Genomic DNA, 24,910 nt, shown 5'->3' with positions numbered 1-24,910 from the left:
AGTTTTAGGCTCATTTGAAAGGAGATTGGAAGAAATACCACAAAACTTACACAGTTTTGATGTATTAATTGATTCCTTTATACATCTGCTAATTTCGTAGTTAGGATATAACAAAAGAATATGAGCTTTGAATTTATAAGATTTTCTCTGTGAATATTGTTTATATCTGGGGTTGTCTCATTATGTATTGAATATGGGAATGGGATTATATACTTCACTATAATTCATAAAGGGAAAATAATAATTTGTTATACAGAGGCAGACAGTTTGATTTACTTAGTTTTTTTTTAAATTATTCAGCAAATAAATATTTGAGTGCCAGCCAAATCTGTGGTAGGAGAGCAAAAATAGACATGGCTCCTCTTCCAGTGTAGTGAGGGTATTAAGAAATAAATTATGTAATCATACAAACAAATGCAACATGCAATGGGGATGAAGACAGTGCTGGAAATATATGCTATACCTTGAGAGTACAAATTAAGATTTAATTTTGTTGAGGGAGTTGGGGAAGCCTTTCTTGATGCTTGAATGAGATCTGAAAGTTGAGCAAGAGTTAACTTGGCAAAAGGTGGACTGGAAGACCTTTTTAGGCAAAGAAAGCAGTATTGGCAAAGCCATCAGCAGGGTGGAGTATGACAAATACAAGGCACTTAAGGAAGGACAACGTGGCTAAAATGGAAACAGCAATAGGAAATGCGCTGCAAAATGGGATTGGAGAGGCAGGTATGGTGGATATTCTCCCAAGACTCTCTTTCCCCTTCAAAGAACTATGTCTTCTGATATTCAGTTTCCTCTCCTTGAATCTGGGCTGATGCTATGACTTGATTTTGACCTCTAGAATAAGGTAGAAGATATGCTGAATGACTTTGGAGGGTTTTACAGCTTTTGTCTTGGGCTTTTGTAAAGTACACTCTGGGGAAAGTAACTTGTCATGTAAGAAGTAGAATACCCTAAGACTGCCAGGCTTTATGGAACCTGAAACTAGTCTCGTAGAGAAAAATGCCTGACCAGCCCTCAGACATGTGAAGGGAGATGCCATATTGGATGCCAAGCTCAATTGAGCCTTCACATGACTCCAGCCTTAGCCAAATTCTTACTACAACCACATATGGGCAACTTGTTCTGCAACAACAGATGACCAGAATAATGAATATGAATCAGCCCATCCAGGATATTGTTGGTCATGTTAAGGAATATTGCCATAAGCAAAGGGATGACTGGATTAAATCTTTATTATTAGTGTTTAAATCACTCTATAGATTAGAGAATGAATTAGAGGATTGGCTAGATTAGACAAGGATAGATGACTTCCTTTGTTATTGTGATAATTCGGGCCATTTAACTGAACTATTTCAGTAGCTTGGACTCAGGTGGTGGTAGAGATGGAGAAATGAGGGATGATGTTAAGGAGGTAGATTGAACAGGGCTTGATGATGCATTGCACATGGAAGTGAGGGAGAAGTGGCAAGGATATCTCCTAGAATTCTGGCTATACAACTTCATGGTGTGATTACCGGAACACTAGAAGATGGAGAACACTAAAAGAGGACCGAGTTTTGGGGAACACAGATAGTGAACTTAGTTTTAGATATGATGTATTTCAGATGCTTTCAAATATCCAAGATGAGGTGTGACAACTGGATCTACACTACAGGTCCTGGCTGCTACATGTGGCCAAATGGGACCTGTAGTGTAGATCCAATTGTCACATCTCTTCTTAGTCCTCGTTTCTTAGGACTAAGAAACGGGGCATGGGCTTAATATATAAAATTGTGTGTTAGTTGCATATTGGTGATAGCTAAATACATGGATGTTGATTCAGAACTTCCCAGGGCGCTACTGGTGTGCCATAGGATGTGCTGTGATGGAACATACATGTGCTAAGGTAGTAATTAAAGCCTTCAGGCCAGAGGCCTCTAGTTATTTTATTTTATTTTATTTTTTTTGAGACAGGTACTCACTCTGTTGCTCAGGCTGGAGTGCAGTGGTATAATCATAGCTCACTGCAGTGTTGACCTCTTGGATCCAAATAATCCTCCCACCTCCGTCTCCTGAGTAGCCACCACACTCTTCTAATTTTTTTGTATTTTTTTATAGAGATGAAGTTTCACTAAGTTGCCCAGGCTGGTGTCAAACTCCTGGGCTCAAACAATTTGCCTGCCTTGGCCTCCCAAAGTGTCAGGATTACAGACATGAGCCACAACACCAGGCCCAGAGACCTCCAGTTCTAAGATGTCATACACATATTGTCATTTTCTCTGTGTACCACAGTGTGAAAAAGTTTGAGAAGCTCCATATGAGATAACCTAGGGAGAAAGAGTGATCTAAGAAAAGGAGAGAACCTGGACAAAGTTTTGAAAAACCCCGATGTTTAATGACTTGGGAGAGGAAGGTGAATGTAGCTGCCAGCAAGGAGGGTCAAAAACACCAGGAGATGATAATATCACAGAGTCAAGAGCAAGAAAATACTTCAAGAAAGGAGTCATCATGCAAAAGTTTAAGAAAGAGCAAAGATGATAAGGACCAAAAATGTCTTTTGAAGTTAGTGTCATGGAGATCATTAGGGACTTTAGTGACAGTTATTTGTATTTGTTTATATTCAAGCTCTTTTTAAAGAATTGAAGAATTATCTATTTCCATCTAATGTAATATTCCAATATACCTTTATTTTAATTGCAAACTGACCTCAAAGCTGCTTAACATAAATGAAAAGGTTAATATTCCTTTACTCTGAAACTCATTTAGGTTTTCTAGGAAGCATAATTGTCATAATTGTGTTTTAGAAGACATTGTCCTATCCTTTTCACCTTTTAAAAAAACATGTAAACTTGAAATTGCTTGAGGAAATGTTTTCAGTGAGTAGAAAAATAAAATAAATTGACTCCTAGTTTTGAGACATATTATTTAATATGTACTCTTATGCTTTCTTAGAAATCCTACAGTAAATAGGTGTATTTTGAGTGACTCTCTTATGTCCTATACCTGGAGAAATCTAAGGTTAGAGATAGTGTCTTAGTTTAAAATTAGATAAAGTCTTAGTTCATTTTTAACTATGTTCTACACTAGGCTAGACTTTTACTGAATTAGAGAGATTGAATATATTTTGGCAGTCTTTTAAATTTCTGAGTCTCCCTGCATACTTGCAGGGAGCATAAGGTTGTCTGTGGATTGGCAGGAAGAGATGACACAGATCCAGGGACCCTTACCACATGTACAACTCATTGTAAGGCTAGATTAAATTCTCACTTTACTTGCCAAGGATTCGGAAACCCACTAGAAGCCAGGTTGTCACAATGAGGAGAAAAGGATGCAGGATATTTGTTTTTTTGTTTTTTGTTTTTTTTTTTTTTGAGAGGGAGTCTCACTTTGTCGCCCAGGCTGGAGTGCAGTGGCCGGATCTCAGCTCACTGCAAGCTCCGCCTCCCGGGTTTACGCCATTCTCCTGCCTCAGCCTCCTAAGTAGCTGGGACTACAGGCGCCCGCCACCTCGCCCAGCTAGTGTTTTTTTTTTATTATTTTTTAGTAGAGACGGGGTTTCACCGCGTTAGCCAGGATGGTCTCGATCTCCTAACCTCGTGATCCGCCCGTCTCGGCCTCCCAAAGTGCTGGGATTACAGGCTAGAGCCACCGCGCCAGGCTGGATGCAGGATATTTGAGAGCAGCTTCCTGATGCTCCCCCAAACCCCAGTAGAGTGTTCACCTGCTGTGATACTGAGCAAGCAGGGCCTTGCCGAATTATGAGAAGCCTTTGTGCTATGCTATTGCTAATGCTCCATTTAAGGGAATTTTTTTTCAAAATGGTTCTTAAATCAAAATTTGCTTCACTGAGACCACATCCTCATCAAGGAAAAATAGAGCCCACACATTGGTGAAATAGATCTGCTTCTAGCTTTCCAGTATGGTAGTGAGCTCATTTGCTGTTATAGTCGTTGTTTTTTTTTTTTTTTTTTTTCATTATTCTGTAGGCATCAGGCTCCAGGATTCTTTTATTCTGTTTTATAATATCCACATTTCCTTCTGCCTATACTGAACATCTTTAAAATATTAATCAAGAAATGTTTCATTCATTCAGTCATCCTTTCAAATATTTGAATGCCTATGATAGTATTCCAGATGCTGAGGAGCTTACATTCCTGTGAGATACATACAGTAAGCATTATCATTTCAAAGGGTGAAGAAAATAAAGCAACCTATGAGGGTGGAAAGTAACTGTTTGGATGGCAAATGTTTGAGATGGGTGTCCCGGAAAGACAACTCAGAGATAGCACCCAGAGACCTGAAACATGAGTTGGATCAGCCTTTGGAAGATTTACCGAAAGAGTGCTTCATGCAACGGGAACAGCAAGTATAACACTTGCTATTTTAAAAACAAGGAGGAGGCCGGGCGCTGCGGCTCATGCCTGTAGTTCCAGCTACTCATGAGTCTGCTGCTGGAGGATCTCTTGAGCCCAGGAGTTTGAGGCTGCAGTGAGCTGCGATTGTGCCATTGTACTCCAGCATGCGCAACAGAGTGAGACTCTGTCTCAAAAATAAATAAATAAATAAACAAAAACAAGGGACAGTGGGTTAGAGCATGGTCACTTAGCGGAGGGCAGAGGAGGTAGAGGAGGTGAGAGGTGTAGATGAGGGAAACCCAGGAGAGATTTCTCTTCCACCTGCTGGAGAAGGGATTATGTCCTGAGGATAATGAGAAGCCGTGGAGAGGTTGGAGCAAAGGAGAGACATGAAAACACTTTACTTTTTAAAAAAATCACCCTTGGTTGGCATGTGGAGGAGAACAGACTAATGAGACATGACACTAATCAGGATGCTGTTAGAGCAGAAGAGGCAAGAGATGGTGGTGATCTAAACCAGGGTACAGGTGATGGAAGCACTGAGGTGTGTTGGTGTCAGGATGTATTTTAAACAGGACTTGCTAATGGGTTGAGTCAGTGGAAAGAAAGGAATCACAAATCTCCAAAAATGACCGTAGTAAGTAGGTACAAGGTTATACCTGAGATAGGCAAACAGGAGGAAGAATTGGCCATGTGTGTGGGAGGTGGGAGAAGGACAGTGGAAATCACTATTCTGTTTCAGACATGTGGAGTTTGAAATACCTGTAGTTATTCAATTAGAAATGTGAATTAGGCAGTTTGTTGTACAGATTTGGAGTCTGAGAAAACTTGGGGTTGGAGAGCAAATTTCATTCAACAATTATTTATTAAATGTACAGTAGCATTTTCCTGGAGTGGGAGATGATGCTCTCAATTTCCTGTTTGTTTCCAAGCACTATGCAGACTCTTCAAGAATGTAAAACTTGTAGGGTAGAGCATTCTGTTAAAATTTTGGAAGGTTTGCCAAATGCATACAAATGTTAGCTATATGGATATAGATATTGGAGAAGAAAGTTAACAGGATGGATGTTCATAACTATCTTTGAGGGCAATAAGCAGCTATCTGGGAAGTGATCTAAATGGAAACTGTAATACTTCCATTTGGGAAAAGCAGGTAACCCTGAATACACCTTTGTGCTCAGGTGTTTTGTGTTTCTTTCTTTTTCTTTTTCTTTCTTTCTTTTTTTTTTTTTTTTTTGAAACAGACTCTCACTCTGTTGCCCAGGCTGGAGTACAGTGGTGTGATCTCAGCTCACTGCAAATCCTACCTCCCAGGTTCAAGTGATTCTCCTACTTCAGCTTCCCAAGTAGCTGGGACTACAGGCACCTGCCACAAAGCCTGACTAATTTTTGTATTTTTAGTAGAGGTGGGGTTTCACCATGTTGGCCAGGCTGGTCTCGAGCTCCTGACCATTTTAAAATGATCCACCCACCTTGGCCTCCCAAAGTACTTGGATTACAGGCATGATCCGCCATGCCTGGTCTGTGCTTCATGTTTATAATGAGTAAGAGGTAATTGACTAAATTGGGAATGGCATTCCATAGTAGCTCCTGAAAATGAATACATTCTTCCTGCTGTTTTCTCTTCTTTTACGAGGGTTTCTTTGCTTTTTTAGAAAAAATTTTGGTGGTAGTGGGGGTGTGCAAAGGAGTTTATGTTGCTTTTGAACTTTTCTAGATCTTTTCTTTTCTGGTTGCTGTTGTAAAGTGAGTTTCTTTTCTTCTATAAGAACCACAACAACCAAATGTGAGAAAAGCAAAAAGCGTGGGTCCTTTTCCTGGACTTCAGGTGCATTGTGCAAGTATGTGTAACTCCCTTTAGAGTCCAGAGAAGGTCCGTCACTATAGTGTTTGGCTTGGGAGACCTGAGGCTTCTTATCTCAGCCAGTTACTACCTGTTTGGCCTTGGAATCATTACTTTACATCTCAGGGCCTCAGTTTCCCACATTTATCAAAGGAGTGGTCCATTATGTTTCCTTTGGCTTTTATATTTTATGACACAGTTGTTCTTAGGAAGCTGGACACATTTAGGAAAATATATCTATAAATTTAAAATGTAGATGCTTGTTATCCTTTCTTACCTCTTTTAGTTCCAATGTCCCTCTTTCACCTAAATAGCTATTCCTTCCAGTATGCTTCTAGAAATGGGAAAGATAGTAGTATATTGAAGATTAAGGATGTTACATGACTCTTTTAAAAATTAGAAGCCCAACTAGCTTGCACTGTTTTATTTCTCTGTAGAATATATTCGCATGTGCTGCATGACTGATTAGCGCATTTTATTCTAAGCATTTACTTCTAAAGGCAACGGTAAAATTTTTCTTCCTCTCATATTTTGTTGAGATATTTAGGCTTAGTCAATCTGTAATACGGATTTTAAAATAGTGTACAAGAAAGCCCTGAGTTTTTTGACGTTTTTAACATGTGATTTCTACAGGGGGAGAATTTGGAAGAAGGCATGTTACGATATGACATTTTATTGTTTGAGAGATTAAGTGCTAAGACTAACCATCCAGAGGAGAAACAATATATAGAAATGATAGTGAGTAGACTTAAAGTGAGATTTTCAGACACCTTTTAGACCACTGGACATATCCCAAATAAACACTGATTTATATTAGCTGTGTGGATTTTACAAACTAATATAAAGTTATTTTAAAATTTTGTAACAAAGCTTTTTCCAAGTTTATAGAATTTGGTTGTCATGTTCTAGTTCTCTATATAAAATACCTTGCCAGGTTCAGCAAAAGTCATATTTGGATTTGCTGCCATCCCTTAATGAGGACATAGGTCATTATTAAAGCTGTCAGACATCCCTAAATACAAGATGACCTAAGTGGAAACCATAAGGTCTTTTATGACCCAGCTTCAGAAGTCAAATATAATGTCATTTCTGCCATGCTCTATTGGTCAAAGCAGTTACAAATCACCCAGATTCAAGGTACAAAGACTTCACCTCTCAATGGGAGGAGTGCCAAAGAAGTTATGGCTATTTTGTAAAACCACCATAATAAGCTATGTCATAACCATAGAATGAAACGAAAACTCTATATACAGTTATGGAAAGATACACTGTAAAATGAAAAAAATGAGATGAGGAATAGTTTATAAGGCATATTCTCTTGTGTAAAAATGATGGAAGAAATGAGAATATGTATATGTGTATACTACCTGTGCTACACTCAAGGAATACTAAAAGGATACATAATAATAACATAAGTGGAAATCTCTGAAGTAAGACTTGGCAAATGGACGTAAGGGTTGGAGTAACAATTCTGAGCATATGCCTTTTTACAATGATTTTAATTTTTGAGCTATGCCAATATATTACTAATAAAAGTTTAATGTGTAATAAAATACAGTAAACTTTGGCTACATTATATTATTGGTATTTGTGAAGTTTGTCTTGGATTAGTACCTCAAACATGTTAACAAAGTCATTTTTTTAGACTGTGTCCCCACATCTCTGTATAGGTCCTTGCAGTTGCATGGGTTTTTTCATCCTGCTTGATTACTCCAGCCTATCAAGATATTAATAGGAAGAATCCTGTTTTGAGATGGAAGATCTATCACTATCTATACACTTTTCCCCAAGACCATACTCATTGCTTCATACACTTATTAGCCATTTATAGTCTTTTCCAAATGAGATCTTTTTTTTTTTTTTTTTTTTTTTTTTTGAGACTGAGTCTTACTCTGTCACCCAGGCTGGAGTGCAATGGTGTGAATGAGATCTACTTTTTACTTCCTATAGGTAGATGAGTAGGAAAGGAATTCTTAAAATTATAACATTCAAATTCTACACATTTGCTGAGGCTCCTTTCTTTCATGCAGTCTTTTCTAATTTCTGTTGCTGGAATATGTATGTTCCCAAAACAATACCTTACATTTGCACTATCTGTTGTGTGTGTGTGTGTGTGTGTTTGAGACAGAGTCTTGCTCTGTTGCCCAGGCAGGAGTGCAGTGGCGCGATCTCGGCTCACTGCAAGCTCCACCTCCCGGGTTCACGCCATTCTCCTGCCTCAGCCTCCCAAGTAGCTGGGACTACAGGCGCCTGCCACCATGCCCAGCTAATTTTTTGTATTTTTAGTAGAGACTGGGTTTCACCGTGTTAGCCAGGATGGTCTCAATCTCCTGACCTTGTGATCCGCCTGCCTCAGCCTCCCAAAGCACTTGCACTACATATCTTAATACTTATCTATGCACATGATCCCATAGGGAGAGACAAAGAGGGAGATAGGATTCCTGTCTCATCAGGGAGCTCTACTATAGTCCCTTGCCTATGAACTTTTACATTTAGGCACTTAACAAATACTGATTGTGTGAATGAATGATAACCTGAGAAAATAGGGAAGGATGTCATGATGGTGATGATAAAGTCACTTAGGACTGAAAGTTTTACAGGATGCTGGAGGAATGTGGGAACAAAAGACAGAAGTGATCCAGCAGAGCCTGTGGTCAGATCTTTTTCCTCATTAGAAATATTCACGTGACAAAGGGAAGAACTCCATGGCTGTAACCCCTGCTTGCTACAGTGGGGGTACCATTTTAATGGTTTAATTCCTAGACTTCTTTGGTAGTTTTTTTTTTTTTCTTTTTTTGAGACAGAGTCTCGCTCTGTAGCCCAGGCTGGAGGGAGTGCAATGGCACGATCTTGGCTCACTGCAACTTCCGCCTCCCAGGTTCAGTCGATTCTCCTGCCTCAGCCTCTGGAGTAGCTAGGATTACAGGCATGCACCACCACTCCTGGTTAATTTTTGTATTTTTAGTCGAGACGGGGTTTCATCATGTTGGCCAATCTGGTCTCAAACTGCTGACCTCGTGATCTGTCCACCTCAGACTTCCAAAGTGCTGGGATTACAGGCATGAGCCACTGCGCCCAGCCGTAATTTCTATATTTTTAAAATAAAATTCCATTAATCCACAGGCTACAGATAAACAGCAGAATTTAAGGGATTTATTCACTAGATATCTCTCAACACCTACCTAAAAAGATAAATATTGATTCTAAAGATTCTTGACTTTCTCTGGCATTAGAGCTTAGAGCTCATACAGGTTTTTTGTTTGTTTGTTTGTTTGTTTGTTTTTTTGAGACTGAGTCTTACTCTGTCGCCCAGGCTGGAGTGCAATGGTGTGAATGAGATCTACTTTTTACTTCCTATAAGAGATGTGATAAGGCTACTGTATCACATCTCTTCAGTTAGAAGCAGCAGTCAAATTTAGATAATAAGTAAGTGGAATGAAGATGTGATAGGTATCACCATGCTTGCACTTTAACATGCTTGCATTTTAACGGGTTTGCATTTTAACAGATTTAAGAGATTTCACCAATCTCTGAAATCTCCCCAGGGATGTGGTGTTGCTTTTGGTATCAGTTCCAGGGACTGCCACTTGGCCATTCCTATATTAACCTATGGGCCAGGGAACAAAATTGGCAATTTTACTGGTTGCTAAGAGTATTTGTTCCAATTGTATATTCAGAACTAATAAAATAACTTCAGAGTGGATCCCCATGTCTACAGGGACCACTATGAGTTGGATCTGGGCTAAGACATCATCTATCACTTGATAGCTGCTTTGAGTCCCTCTGGAATTAGCACTGTTTAACTACCAGTTTCTAGTAATTGCTGAACCATCTGGGTATTTTCTTTTCCCCAGTACACAGTCTTGTAAATAGCCTCAGTTCTCTGTGCAGAAAGTTTGAAGGAAGATTTACAGTACATGCTGAACCCACTTTTGTTGGAAACTAGTTGAAAGATTGTGACTCTTTCTTGTGGCTACCAAAGTTGGGTTGCTGGTTAAAATACCTAGAGTTTTTTCTAAGATATGCAACCAAGCAACATTTTTGCAGGTAACCCATCCATTTCAATTCTAGGCTAATTTCAATTAGCCACTGCCAAAAGTCCTGTGGCTTAAAATATTGTAATATCCACTACTTCTTTTTTGCAATAAATGCACCCACCTGTATTCAGTGTTTAATTGCTGCTATTTGGCCTGATACTCCAGGATTTCATCATCCCCATTGAAATCAGGCAGCACATCTCAATGGGGTCATCTCATAGTGTAATGTCTGGTCTGCATTGGAGAGAAACCACAGCAGGATGCATGTGCTCCTCTAAATAAGTATTCATTAATGCCTTAGTGAAGGGAGTATGCTCTGGCCCTTCTCAGGGGATGTAGTGAGGTATGAATATGCAGGTTTCATATGATAAGTCCACTTCAACATTCCTAACTCCATATGCCTTTGATTGCATTTTCTTTTTTTTTTTTTTTTTTTTTTTTTTTGAGACGGAGTCTCGCTCTGTCGCCCAGGCTGGAGTGCAATGGCCGGATCTCAGCTCACTGCAAGCCCCGCCTCCCGGGTTCACGCCATTCTCCTGCCTCAGCCTCCCAAGTAGCTGGGAGTACAGGCGCCCGCCACCTCGCCCGGCTAATTTTTTTTTTGTATTTTTTAGTAGAGACGGGGTTTCACTGTGTTAGCCAGGATGGTCTCGATCTCCTGACCTCATGATCCGCCCGTCTCGGCCTCCCAAAGTGCTGGGATTACAGGCTTGAGCCACCGCGCCCGGCCTGCGTTTTCTGCATTATGCTAGGGATATTCTAGCATCTCAGCCTCATTAAATGTAAGACCAAGTCTCATCAACCAATTAAGTAAATGCTTAAAGCTACTTCTAGCTTTAAAACAAACACTGAATCCAGAAAATCTCGCTCAATTCATTGTTGTATTTTATTCTCTGTGGTTTAACACCCTTAGGATCCACTTCATAAGTACTCTCCAGGTTTCTGGAAATACATATTATCAAAATGTTGCAATTATTTTATGTAGAAGCTGCGCCTCTTACTGAATTAGACTTTGTATTTGCCCTTCTGAAACATGTTGAGATTTGACCTTAGTTATGGATCTTGAGACAACAAGGGTCTTGAGGGTGGATTTTAAGAAGAATGGCCATCCCTTTGTAAGACAACTGCCTCAGGCAAGGGCATTACAGAGTTTTCCAACAAGGGAAGGCTTAGGCACAAGAGGGAAAGATATTTTCCACTTGCAGTGGAGGTTCAGGGTGACTCAGGAGTTTAAGATTTTCAGCTCTGTTTGGGTACAATCAGATGGTCTCATTCCAACTTTTAGAGTTCCACTTCTTTGCAATCAATGCCCCAACTTTCAATGAGAAACTTGATAAGGCTGTGGATTTGCCTGGTAAGGCTGTGGAATTACTTGATGTTATAATTTTGTAATTTGCAAAATTAATATTTCTGTTTGACTTCCAGCAATAAATTCTTTGTTTATTAGAAAAAGTGATACTTTTAAGGCTAAGATAGACATTCTCTGGTTCTCTAACCATGACTTGAGCTGAGAATTTAAAGACGAGAGCTTCTCATTTTCTGTCTGTAGAGGCCCAGTGCATTCATAAGGATCCATCCACATCATAGTCCATATAATAATTATTACTACTATAATACTCAAGTGAAGGAGCCACAAACAATCAACTACAGGGGATAATCTGATTCATCAGGATGGCACCATGTGTCATAGATTACTACCATCCCAATTCCCATTGGTAAGGAGTTTGGTGTAGCATTTAAGCTCAAGTTCACCAAACCACTTATCCAATTCTATCTTTGAGGAATTGTTTCCTGAGATCACTTCTGATATGAATTTCTGTATCAGTCAGGATTGGTCACAAGATAGAAACCACACAATGGGAGTTTAATATAAAGAATCATTAACCAAGTATAAAGTTACTAACTAGGTAACTGTAAGGTAAGCATATTACCCTAAGGTATCAAGGAGGTAACAAGAAGCAACTGCCACTACTAGGGCTGAGGGAACAAAGGGAAGAGATTGAACTTATTAAAACTTAGTAACCTAGAGGAGGGGTCCTGCAGAACTGAAATATGACTTCTGAAGAAGCACCGGCCAGCTTGTACTGGTGTCTCTGAACTCTGGAGAAACTGAACTACTTTCTTGGGAAGGAGCACTGGCTATTTGGTGTAGGAGTCTATACAAGGAAACTGGTTCTGGCAAATGTTGAAAACTGTAAACTGGCTTCAGTGTTCCCAGGGGAAAGAACTACCACTGCCAAGGTGAAGTAATACTCCTAGGATGATGTTCAGAGAAACAGCAAGCAGATTGGGAGCAAACAGGTAACAAATAGAAGGAATAAGCCCCTTATTCCTCCTCCAGCCTTGCAGCCTCCCAGTATCACCTCCTATTAAGAGCATAACCTGGAGCCAGTTGACAAAACCAAAATGTGGTTTGCAGAGTTCCAGCTCCAGCATTGCAATAGAGAGTAAAGGTGGATTTGGAACTGAGGGTCAGTAATTTGATAACTAGCACATATATTTTCAACCTGTCTTCAGCCAGATGAGTTTTTCCGGGAATGTCATTGTTCTGGGAGAACTTGAGTCTCCTAAAACAGTTTTCTTTGGTTTTTCAAAGATGGGGAGGAGCAGAAAGTGGTCTTCTTTTGCTGTGTATTGAACTGAACTGGAGAGGTTTGACGCTAAAAGCAGCTAACCCATAGTGGCCAAGCTGAGTCTGTCCCTAACCTACATTCTGCACAAAGATACTAGGGAAAATGAATCCTTGCAATGAAAATTAGAGGATAAAAAAGCCAGGCTTTCCTCAAAGGCTGCCCTTTTATACTTTTCTTGCTTCTCTTATAATCGTAAAATATCTCTCATTTTAAGCTGATGTCATTTTCAATTTTGATATAACATCTTTGTCAAGAGCCTGAAGGGCTGCATATAGAGGATGCTAATGTAGTAAGTGAATTAAACTGCCAAATATTGTCATTGAGCAGACGTATAAAGGAATAATTGAGATAATAAAGGTCAGAGCAATCCAACAAAACAATTCCAATCTTTAAAATACTGGAGGATGTCTCTGAGAAAAAATGAAATACGGATTAATACACCAGAATGAATTAGCAAGACAGAGGGACTGTTTCGCATAAAATACATAAATTAGGTAAATGTTTGTGATGGGAAATGTAATCTGATCACTTGTGGGTTTACGGAATATAATGCTTCCTTTTGAGTGTTTTAGAAGCATCATTATGTATGCCTTGTGATTAATAAACTATCATTCTCTCCCTTTTATGAGTCCGTTTTTCTCTGAAGCTTTTATTGTGAAATGATTCTTCTTTTTAAAACATACTCTAATTCTCCCCACCCCAGTTCTTCCTTCTCCTCTTCCTCTTCTCTTTAACCAAGATTTCATTCTCCAGAAATATACATTATCAGATGTTTGCTTGTTCCTAGAAAAAATCCCCCATTGGTCCTTAAATCTTTTCCCTATATTAAGTCATTATTTATTAAAGGAGACAGCTGTTATTGTGGAGAGATCTCCAGAAGAGGAGTCAGTTTTTGGCTTTGCTGGAAGTTCTGAAAAACCCTTAAAAAGCCAGAATGTCTGAGTTTGTTTTCTTCTTTGTAAAATAAAGAAATAAAACTTCATAATTCCAAAGATTGTTTGAATTTCTAACATTGTTCTATTCTGGAGCTTTGAGGGTGTTTTTTTAGGATTAAGGACTACTGGCCTAACAAATACTGCTCACATGGAGGAAAAAAGCTTTTTAATTTAGGCAAACCCCATGGAAAAAAATGACTATTGTTTAGATAACAAGTAAGACTCTTCCAAAATGAGGAATTTTTGTGACTTTCAATATCTAATGATCCCAAGTTCTGAGATTACAGTGAACTTTTTAAATGTAGTACAGAAATTTAAAATAGGTAGAATAGTGGTGATCAGTTGTTTTAAAGTGAAAATATAGGCATGGTGGTGCACTCCTATATTCCTAGCTACTGAGGAAGCTGAGGAGGAAAGATCACTTAAGCCTAGGAGTTCAAGGCTGTATTGAGCTATGATTATCCTGAAGTGAAAAAAGACAAAATGAATAAATCTAAGTTAATTTAATTATTTTAGGTTTAATCTATAATAATCTAATTATTAATTGCTTAAATTAATAATCTTAATCTAATTGTTGTAAGTTTACTAACTGGAATCTCCAGAATTACAAGTCCCATATAAGAGGAGATGGAGCTACAAGTAAATGTTTCCTTGAAGTAAAATCTGAGTAATAGGGAAAGGCCAAAAGTACAAGAAATATCTCTGTCTAAATCAGTTGAAGTCTGAAGTAATGGATAGAACATTGAAATGAAAGGCTGGGAAGCACTGTTTATTGTGGCAATTAGGCTGCAGCATCTGTCATTCTATTGATCTGTTGGATTGATTCCATTTATCTGGTGGGCCAGGCCAGTGTCCCCTGACTACTTCACCTCTCTCAGTGCATTATTTGGAAAGGGTAGTCTTCTATATAAAAGAAGGCCTCGTTTTCCATCAACCTGCACTCCCCTGCTAGGACCTTAGCTCCCCTGCAAGGAGAGTAGGGTTAATATATTAGGTTGGTGCAAAAGTAATTGCGGTTTTTGCCATTTGAAAGTCATAGCAAAAACCGCAGTTACTTTTGCACCAACCTAATACTTGGTGTTATTTTTCCAAGAGAAATAGATATGTTTAATAAATTTTAATGACTCACTGATGTATTAATTCATTCAGCCATTCAATAAACATTTAGTAAGCATCATCATAGACCAGGCATTATGACAAGCACTGGTGAAGTAGCTGTGGACAAACCAGATGTGCCCCTGGCCTTGTGGAGCTTATGGTCTCTCTCATATTAGATTTGTAATCCTCACTGGTCGTTCTGTCCATGTCCCTCCACTTCCCAAGCCTCCAAAAGGGTAGATTTGAGCACATTTCTGTCATTGAAGGCGGTTTTTTTTTTTCTTGGCAGATTAAAATTTATGTATTACAAATCTTAGAAGAAAAATTTACAGGGTTTTACTGGCTCTAATACCCTTTTAATGACTGTTAAGATCACCCTCTGAAATTTTCTTAGGAGATTTCTTTGAGCAAAGCTGAGGAGTGTATGGGTTTGTGTCCTTTTATGTAGTGTAGCAATATGTCATCTCGTCCTCTCCCCCAATGCCCTTGTTTTCTTAATAAAACTGTCTTGCATTTAAGTTTCCTTTCTATCGTTCTGTGTAAGATAGAGACCTGGGATTATGAGAGAACTACGTAATGTTACTGTACAACTCAAGGAAAAGGCCAGAGAGGAAGCAATTTTTATTAATAATCCTACTGCAAATAATTATTAAAATAATATTCATTATTATATACCAGGCAGTGTGTCTTGAATTTCTAGTGAGGTACATATTCTTTCCCCGAGAATAATGCCTTCTTTATTGAGATCTGACAGAGTAATCTGCAAATTACAAGACCTTAAGTATATTATTGACTCATTGTTTCTTCAACGTGTTTTTTTCTTCTTGATTAATACATTGCAGTTCACTCTGGATCAAGCTCAAATTCTTTTCACGGATTTAAAATTATTTTTATAATTTAAGACATGTACAGCTCCTTTTGAATTTCAGTGTTTGGCAGTGTTCTGTTATAAGCCTCCCAGAAATGTGAGCATATCGTCATTTCAAAGTGGCCTCTTTCAGAGCCTTGGCTGCTGCAGAAATTTGTCTTAGGAATCATTTGAATGAATACCACTTGTTGATAATCCTTAGCAGTCTGAAAAAAATCCTATATCATAACCCAAGGATCAGGTGGAAATATGTGTGTTTTAAACGTACCAAAATGTTTTATGCTCTAATTCTTTTTAAAATATCACAAAATTTAGAATCTTATACAGTGGATAGAAAACCTCTATTTCAAAAACAGCTCTTATTATGATTAGCTATTGTGATTATATTTTATAGTGTTACAAAAACCTTTTGAGATATCAGTTCTCTTTCGTGATTCCATCATGTATTAGAGTGTGGCCCTTTCTAAATGTCCCAAGACAAAACTTTAAGTTGGAAAAGTCTTCTATTCCTTAGTTGAGATGGTTGCAGAAAGGGGTTAGGAGTCCTTTAGAAATCACATTCCAGAGTAGTATATCAGGATTCGTTTTCTCAGACTTTTGCCACAAATATACACTTCTGGTAGATACCTGATTTTGAAAGTGGACCTCCACCCTTTACTCATTCACTGAGTCAACCTTAGGACTCTTGAAAAAACACTGTGTGTGTGTCTTTGTATTATGGGAATTTTCAAACATACCCAAAAGTAGTGTGAAAATATGACCTTCCATGTCATTATATTCATCAGTTACCAACATTTTGCTACTCTTGTTTCATCTTTTTCCCCATTCTTTTTGTGCTTGTTGTTGTTATGATTTTTGAAGTTTTTAATCCCACATACTACATTTTTTTACTCATAAACACTTTGGTGCATTTCTTACATTTTTAATGGTAGGTAAATTTTGAGACTAAAAATTGTTATATTTACTTTATTTTTGTTTTGTGTCTGAAATTAGCATGGTTCCCATTTTTGTTCCATGCTGAGAAGTTTAGTTTTCTTAGGTTCATTTTTGTTTCTTCTTGACTTCCTCCAAAACCTTGTTTTATTCTTGTCATAGCCAGCAGTCATTATACTGGTTCCAGTATAAAGACAGAGCATGACAGCTACATAATTTATATGTATGGATAAGCAATTTTAAAACTTTGCTTTCATCGACCATTTTTATTTCCTGGGAGTCAGATCACTTGTGTAAGATTTTTATTGTAGTCATAAATCACCACTGTCCTATTAGAGGCTGTACAAATTTACTAATAGGAATGGAGTGACATTTTGAGTATAGATTAGTAAAAGGAAACTGGGTTATTGGGATAGACCTAGGCAAACATGATTTAGATTTTATCAGAGTTAAGAATTATTTTACTTGATAAGAGTCTCATGGATGTTTATGCTCTAAAAGTAAGATAAATTGGCTAGCTTTGAAAAATAAATAAAAGAACGTGGGAAAATCTTGATTGTTTCTTCTTTACTTTTATTGCTTCTATACTCAAATCAGCCATAGTAATTTCTCTAAGACTCTGATTCAGTGACTAATATCTTTCCAGCGGAGCTCCCACCTCCATATACAGCCATTGCCAGTCCAGATGCCAGTGGTATTCCAGTAATAAACTGCCGTGTGTGCCAATCACTAATCAATTTGGATGGCAAGCTTCACCAGCATGTGGTTAAGTGCACAGTTTGTAATGAAGCTACGGTAAGTGGAGATTTCCATTAGTAAAAATATAAATTGTTATTTGACATTTTATTCCTAAAGGAAGTACTTTAATAATGTTACTTAAAAGTATATGTGGGCTGGATACAAATATGGTAATCTTTTTTCCTGACTTTTCTTCTCTCTGTCTTTCATCATAGAATACCTCCCTGTGTTTAAAGCTAACCCCATTAAGAGAATTTCATGGTGAATTTAAATATAATGCCTTTTGGCTTTTTACTTTCAAAAACTAGACTGAGCATGGCAGTTATGTATAAATACCTTCAATATCTATCCACATCACAACTACATTCATTCTAGTTTTCACTAAAATGAAAATATTGTGTACTAAACTTCATTACAGTCATAAACTTTGTCCTATTTATGTGGAAAATTATTTAAAGTTATTTTATATCTGTAGGATGTCACTATTGTTTTTCTGGGCTTTTGTGATTATGCATTTGTTATTAGCATCTGTGCCAAAGTGTTTACAAATAATTTGACATTTTATTCAATTTAGTTAATAGTAATTTAGGAATGTTTAAAATATTGAATAACACCTTTCCTTTTTTTAAAATTGAGCTTTGGGGAGCAACTAAATTTTCAGCAATATTTTTATAGTTTCAAGTAATAAACTGGTAAAGCATACACTGGTTTAGATGAAATATATTTATTTAATAGTTAGGCTTTATATATTAAATTTTGATTTCTTAAAATCTGCAATTAAGTATTAATTTTATCTTTGACGTTTTAATTTTTTCTCTTTAGAAAATTCTAAAAAAAAAGTCAGCCAGGGATTATTGTGTCTTGAAGGACTGCAAAACATGAATACTTGACTTTATATGTCTCATAGAAAAATCGTAAAATAAAACCTTAACTCACAAAAGCAATTGTATTTCATTAGTTTTAATGGAATCCTTTCCTTTTTAAACACAAACAAACTTTGACAATCTGTACTTTGGTTAATTGCTGTGTTTGCATTTTCTTCCCTTATCCAGCCAATCAAAAACCCCCCAACAGGGAAGAAATATGTTAGATGCCCTTGTAATTGTCTTCTCATTTGTAAGGACACATCCCGGCGAATAGGATGCCCAAGACCCAACTGGTAAGAGATAAAGATTTATTCATTCATTCATTCATTTGTTCATTCAACAAGTATTTACTAAAGGTTCTTCATGGGCCAGGCTTTGTTCTAGAAAGAGTGTTTGTTTTCAAAGTCATTCCAGAATCTAGATTTTTTTTGTTGTTAAAGAAATGATAATCTTAGTTTGAACTTAGTCATAGATATTTGTGGGATATAATATTCTTAAATGAGCAATGAATGTTTTATTCGTGTTATGTAAGTACTTAATGCACTATAATAAATCAATGACTCATTGAACTTATTTAAAAATAATGAGGTCAGGCCAGTGGTTCATGCCTGTATTCCTGGCAATTTGGAAGGCTGAGGTGGGAGGATCACCTGAAGCTGGTAGTTTGAGACCAACCTGAACAACATAGTGAGACCCCATCTCTACAAAAAATTAGCCAGGTGTGACAGCATGCACCTATATTCCCAGTTATTTGGGAGACTGAGGCAGTAGTATCACTTGGGCTTAGGGATTAAAGCCTGCAGTGAGCTATGATTGTGCCTCTGCACTCCAGCCTGGGCAACAGAGTGAGACCCCATCTGTCTCTCTCTCTTTTTTTTTTCTTTTTTGACACAGTGTCTCAACGGGAAGAATCTCAAAGAGTTGACTCACTGTGACCTCTACCTTCTGCACTATAGCCTTCCCACTATAGCCTCCACTATAGCTGGGACTACAGGCACACACCACCACTCCCAGCTAATTTTTTGTATCTTTTTTGTAGAGACAGGATTTCACCATGTTGCCCGGGCTGTTCTTGAACTCCTGGGTTCAAGTGATCCCAAAGTGCTGGGATTATAGGCATGAGCCACCATGCCTGGCCCATCTCTTAAAAAAAATAATCAGTTAGTTTACTTTTGATATAATTAATCTTCACTTGCAAGTGTTTTAGTTATTTTTGTATATCTCACTGTATGTTATACTAATCTCTGCTGAATGTATATGTGCAATAAATTCTGGAATTATTCTCCCATGCCCAGTACCATTATGGATGTACCCAGATACAAGTATATAGAGGCCTTACTTGTGGTTTTTTTTTCTGTGATCTCTCTGGCTTTTTGACCATTACATGAATCATGTACAGCCCTATCCAATGATAGACTAGAGAATAGAAATGAAAGGTGGATCCTGTTTGCTTTCTTTTCATCTCTGATTAAATAGGCATCAAGGAATATCACACTGCTCAGAGAAATTTGGTTGTAACCTAGCCCTTCGGTGCCTTCATGGCACACAGATTTTTGTTGATGTAGAATATTTTTAACTTAGTCAGTCTTCTACCAAACTCAAGTTGGCTTCCGAGATAGGGAAGGGTAACAACTGTTTTCTGATTTGAACTTATAAAAACTTGGAAATGGCAGTTAAATGGTTGCCATTGATTAGGACCAATGCTATAATATATTGTTCTGTCCCAAGTACAGAAAGACTCATATTTTGCTTTTGAAAAACTGACTATTGCTACTTTCTGTAGTTTTACCTCCAGCTTGAGATTTCATTCACTTAATTTATAAAACAAGTATAACACATTTCATATTTCTGGCCTTATGTTGCAGGTTTTGCTCTCAGTCCATTTGTGGGATAGTGAAGTTGTTTCCTTTCTCTTTTCATAGTAGACGGATAATTAACCTTGGCCCAGTAATGCTTATTTCTGAAGAACAACCAGCTCAACCTGCATTGCCAATCCAACCAGAAGGTACAAGGGTCGTGTGTGGGCACTGTGGAAACACATTCCTGGTAAGTCACTGGACATTTGTTATTAATCTGTAAATATAGGTCATGATCTTACAGATTAGACCACTGGTCATAGTCTTACAGTTTTGTCCAAATGCAAATTAATCAAAATATTAAAATAGAGCCTTATTTAGGCAGACAATCAGAAGTGCAGCTAGGATATAGAGCATCTTCTGTGAACTGGATAAAAGGTATGTGCTCTGATAGGTCCAGTTGCAAAAAGGATCCTCTCTATGTAGGCCAATGAGAAATTGTGCCCAGGCTTAGTTCCATGAGCATCTTGGCTTGGTGAGCAGCTGAGTCTTAGCTCTGCTCTCACCTGCTCAGCAGAGGTCAAAGTGCACAGTCTCATGCAGTAGATTTGCTTCATGGCTTCTAGATTCAGGAAAAATTGAATCATAATTTATCAAAAATTTTCTGACTTTTGTAAATTATTCTTGGAGCAAAGGGAGTTAACACTGTTACCCATAATTAGGTAAAACCATTAGATAAAGAATAAGAAAGTATAAGTAATTTGATATGAGCAAAAGTTATAGAAGTTCTGTTTTACTACTTCCAACTTAAACTTAGTTTGATTTTTTTAAAGTTAAATTCATAATTAACTTACCCTGTCAGGAAGGATAAGGACAGGTTTTCTTTTATTGTTCAGCCCATATAGGAGACAAAAGATTTTCTTTAGAACTTGAATATGAAAAATATTTATCAGAGTATACACATGGGAGTCTATAAACAAAAACTCTTGTCACTAAGACATGAATGGGCTTAAGAAAATATAAGTGATTTGCTTTTTATTTGTAATTTTACTTTTATTAAAGAACTTTATGTATATAGTTCTAAATGTCAAATGGGACTGCAGTCTTCTCATTTAGTTGACCCCCAGTTACTGTTCCTAAAATGCTTTCAACTCTTTCAGCTGCTTTATTGATAGTCACTTCTATGTGTTTATTTTTAAATTTTTATTTATTTATTTATTTATTGAGATGAAGTCTCACTCTGTTGCCCAGGCTGGAGTACCGTGGTGTGATCTCAGCTCACTGCAACCTTGCCTCCCCGGTTCAAGTGATTCTCCTGCCACAGCCTCCCAAGTAGCTGGGACTACAGGTGCACACCACCACACCTGGCTACTTTTTGTATTTTTAGTAGAGATGGGGTTACACAAGGTTGGCCAGACTTCTATGTGTTTAAATTGCTTGCTTAACCTTTCTCTATTTGATTAAGCAATTTTAGACATTACCCACTAACTAGTAAACTGCAAGATGAGAACTTAGCACTCATACTGCCCTCCCACTCATATTCCTTTCCTTGCTTTCATACTCCCAAATTGCAACATTTTGTTTAATTAATACCTAGTGCTTACAATTTTTATGATTAGGTAAATTATGTTCACAGATGAACCAAGCAATATGGTACATTTTTCTTGTGTATGGATTTTAACATTTCCTTGGACTTATAAATAATTGCCCCCTCCTTTGGATTTAATTTTCTATGTGTAAATCATTCATTCTTCTTATATTCTTGTATAGAACTATAAAATACCTATTATTATAATTAAATACATCAAGGAATCTATTATTTAGGCTTCCTGCTACATAGTTGTCATCCTTCCCTTCACCATCATCAGGAAAATTCCTTTTACCTCCTTCCTGTGTTGGATCCCATGCCATCCTCACAGTTTTGGTTTATTCCTTCATTTTGGTGGAGCACATTTACTCTGCTTTCTGAGACAAGATGCAGGGAAATGTATTTAAACTCTTTTTATCTTAAGTAGTTTTTAATGTGATCTTACATTCACTTTATAATTTGTATAGATATGCAATTCTAGGTTGCCAGTTTTCACCTTTCAGAAACTTAAAGTCTTTGTTCCATTGTTAAATGAGAAGATCAACTGCTATTGTGATACCTGATCCTTTTGATATGACATGTTTTTTCTTCTTTTTCTTTTTCCTCTTTCATTTTCTTCAGTGTTCTGACATTTCATGAGGCTGTGTCTTAGTGAGGGTCTTTTTGAACTCATCATTTGGATATTCAGTGGGCCCTGTTACTGTCCATTCCATTTTTTTGTTTTTAATTTTGTTTTTTAAATATTATTTAGTGGGAAACTTCTTCATTATATCTCCTCATCTTAATTTAAAATTTTAATTTCAGATGATCTAACTTAATTTTTAATTTCTAGAAGCCTTTGTGCCCTGATTTTTTAATAGCATTCCTTTTTCATGATATCTTTGTAAAAAGTAAAGTAGAGGTTCCTCTTCAAAGACTGTCCTCCCTGTCTAATTAGGAGTAAATAGTAACTTTTCTTAGAAGCAAAATTTATTCAAAGACCTCTGCTAACATTCTTAAATATCTGCTAGCCGTAATAAAGAAATCAACGTACTTTATGTTCTTAGCTCCCACAATGTAGCCTAAATATTTGCCCTGGCGTGATTATACTGGTCCAAGCAAGCATTAGGTCATAGCCTGTTCCTCTTTTTATTTGAAGGTGTTTTTATCTTTCTCAGCATTCCACAAGTTACTTCCTCCTTCCTTTGTTCTCCTCTGCCTTTGCCTATTTTAAAAAGTTCTAAGTTGCTAGCCAATCAAGACAAATACAGAATGTGAAGTCCCCGTTCCAGCCAATGGAAACCAGACACAGCAGTAAGGTAGACGTGTCAGGTTATAAATGACCTTGTCTTCTTTATTCAGTGTACTCTTGTGGCAAAACTGCTGGCAAGTGTACCCTTTCTGCAGAAAGTATAAAAATGGCCTTGCTGAGAAATTTAAATTTATGTTTATGGTACCAAAGAACAAGCATTTCAAACATCTTTCTGAAGCTATTAATTATATTTTTTCTGAGGTATTGTTCTTCTTCATGCCTTATCTCTATTTTCTCACTACTTTCTCTATTTGTTTTTCTTTTGATAGAAGTTTTACGCAGAAGTTTATATTTGAGAGCAAGTCACTGATTGGAGTTTCTATGTATGCAGGCAGGGGATAGGTGAAAACTTTCTCCTCCTCCTCCTCTCTCTCCTTCTCCCCCTCCTTCCACTCCCCCTTAACTTCTTCCTCCTTCTCCTCCTCCTCTGTCAGCTATTAGTATCAATTTGTCTTTTTTTCTTTAGGGCAGATTTCTCTGGGGAAGGATCCTCAAGCCTTTTAGGAGCTAAGAGAGGTAATAAGGGTGAAGCTCTTACCCACTTTTCAGACAGTAGACATTAATTGAATTTTAGAGTGACTTTTTGTTCTTGCCGCCTTCTGTGCCCGGTGTTCCTGGTCCACAAGCTCTGTAGTCCAATTTCTCTACAGAATAAATCATTCTTCTCTTAATGTATTGGGGAAGGGTGATTTTCTAGTTTTGTGAGAATTTACAATCAATACTTCTGTGTTTTTCCCAGCTTTATTGGTTTATATTTGACAAACAGAAATTGTATATTTGAGGTGTACAGCCTAATTTTTTGATATACATCTATACTGTGAAATGATTACCACAATCAAGTTAATTAGCATTTTGATTACTCTGTGTGTGTATGTGTGTGTGTGTGTGTGTGTGTGTGTCTTTGTGGTAAAAACACTAAAGATCTACCTTCTTAGTAAATTTCAAGTATATAATACAATATTGTTAACTATAGTCACTATACTGTACATCAGATCTTCAGAAATTATTCAGCCTGCCTAACTGAGACTTTGTACTCTTTGACTAAAATCTCCCCATTCGTTACCCACCTCAGTGCCTGGCAACCACCATTCTACTCTCTGCTTCTATGAATTAAACTATTTTACATTCCACATATAGGCATGATCATGCAATGTTTGTCTTCCTTGTCAGGCTTATTTCACTTAGCATAGTATCTTCCAGGTTAATATATGTTGTTACAAATGACAAAATTCCCTTCTTTTTAAGGCTAAATAATATTTCGTTGTATGCATATACCACAATTTCTTTATCCATTCATCTGTCGATGGAGATTTGGTTGTTTCCATATCTTGATTTTTATGAATAATGCTGCAATGAACTTGGGATTGTGATACTCCTACTTTATCCTTACCACAACCTCTACCTTTAAAAGTATAGGTCAGCAATAGCTGACCTATTCTGGGTCTTTCAGTGTGAAGCAGCCTGCCGTCATTGACTTATCTCTCTGTAGGTAGTTAAGTTTCAACATCCCTTTCACTAAGTGAGTTGCGAAGTCCATCTGCTTTCCATTGTCCAAAAATCTGAAGTTATATTCCATCTTTTTTTATCCTTATGGTATTATACATTTCAAAATTCATTTACTATTATTTTAGTCAGGTTTGAAAAAAATGGAAATGCATGCATTTATTCAATTTACTATATTTAACCAGAATTGCTAGGATTTTTCTGATTTAGTAGGGTAAGTCTCCTTTGTTACATTTATATATTATTGATTAAATCCGTGACTAAGTACATAAATTAGAAAATATACTTGGTGGGGATAGGTAACAACTTTCTTTTTAAAAAATCACTATAGGCTGGGCATGGTGGCTCATGCCTGATATTCCAGTGCTTTGAGAGACCAACATGGGAGGCTCGCTTGAGGCCAGGAGTTTGAGACTAGCCTGGGCAGCACAGAGAGACCCCACCTCT

At 37.4% G+C, this 24,910-nt stretch overlaps 1 protein-coding gene across 2 annotated transcripts in view; it reads left to right on the top strand.

Moving 5' to 3' along the window:
- PIP4P2 (phosphatidylinositol-4,5-bisphosphate 4-phosphatase 2) overlaps positions 1-24,910 on the top strand; it is a 47,891-nt gene that overhangs the window by 3,102 nt on the left and 19,879 nt on the right. The window contains exons 2-4 of one of the 2 annotated variants that reach the window (XM_025395236.1): positions 17,328-17,476; positions 18,472-18,578; positions 20,208-20,331. In XM_025395236.1, the coding sequence (XP_025251021.1) occupies positions 17,328-17,476; positions 18,472-18,578; positions 20,208-20,331 (380 nt within the window). Of the gene's footprint in view, positions 1-17,309; positions 17,477-18,471; positions 18,579-20,207; positions 20,332-24,910 lie in introns of both variants that reach the window. The other variant, XM_025395235.1, reaches the window with a different exon arrangement.

This window comes from Theropithecus gelada, chromosome 8, assembly GCF_003255815.1.
Source record: "Theropithecus gelada isolate Dixy chromosome 8, Tgel_1.0, whole genome shotgun sequence".
NCBI lineage: Eukaryota > Metazoa > Chordata > Mammalia > Primates > Cercopithecidae > Theropithecus > Theropithecus gelada.
The sequence above is the reverse complement of the archived record's forward strand: the minus strand, read 5'-3'. Positions and strand labels throughout refer to the sequence as shown.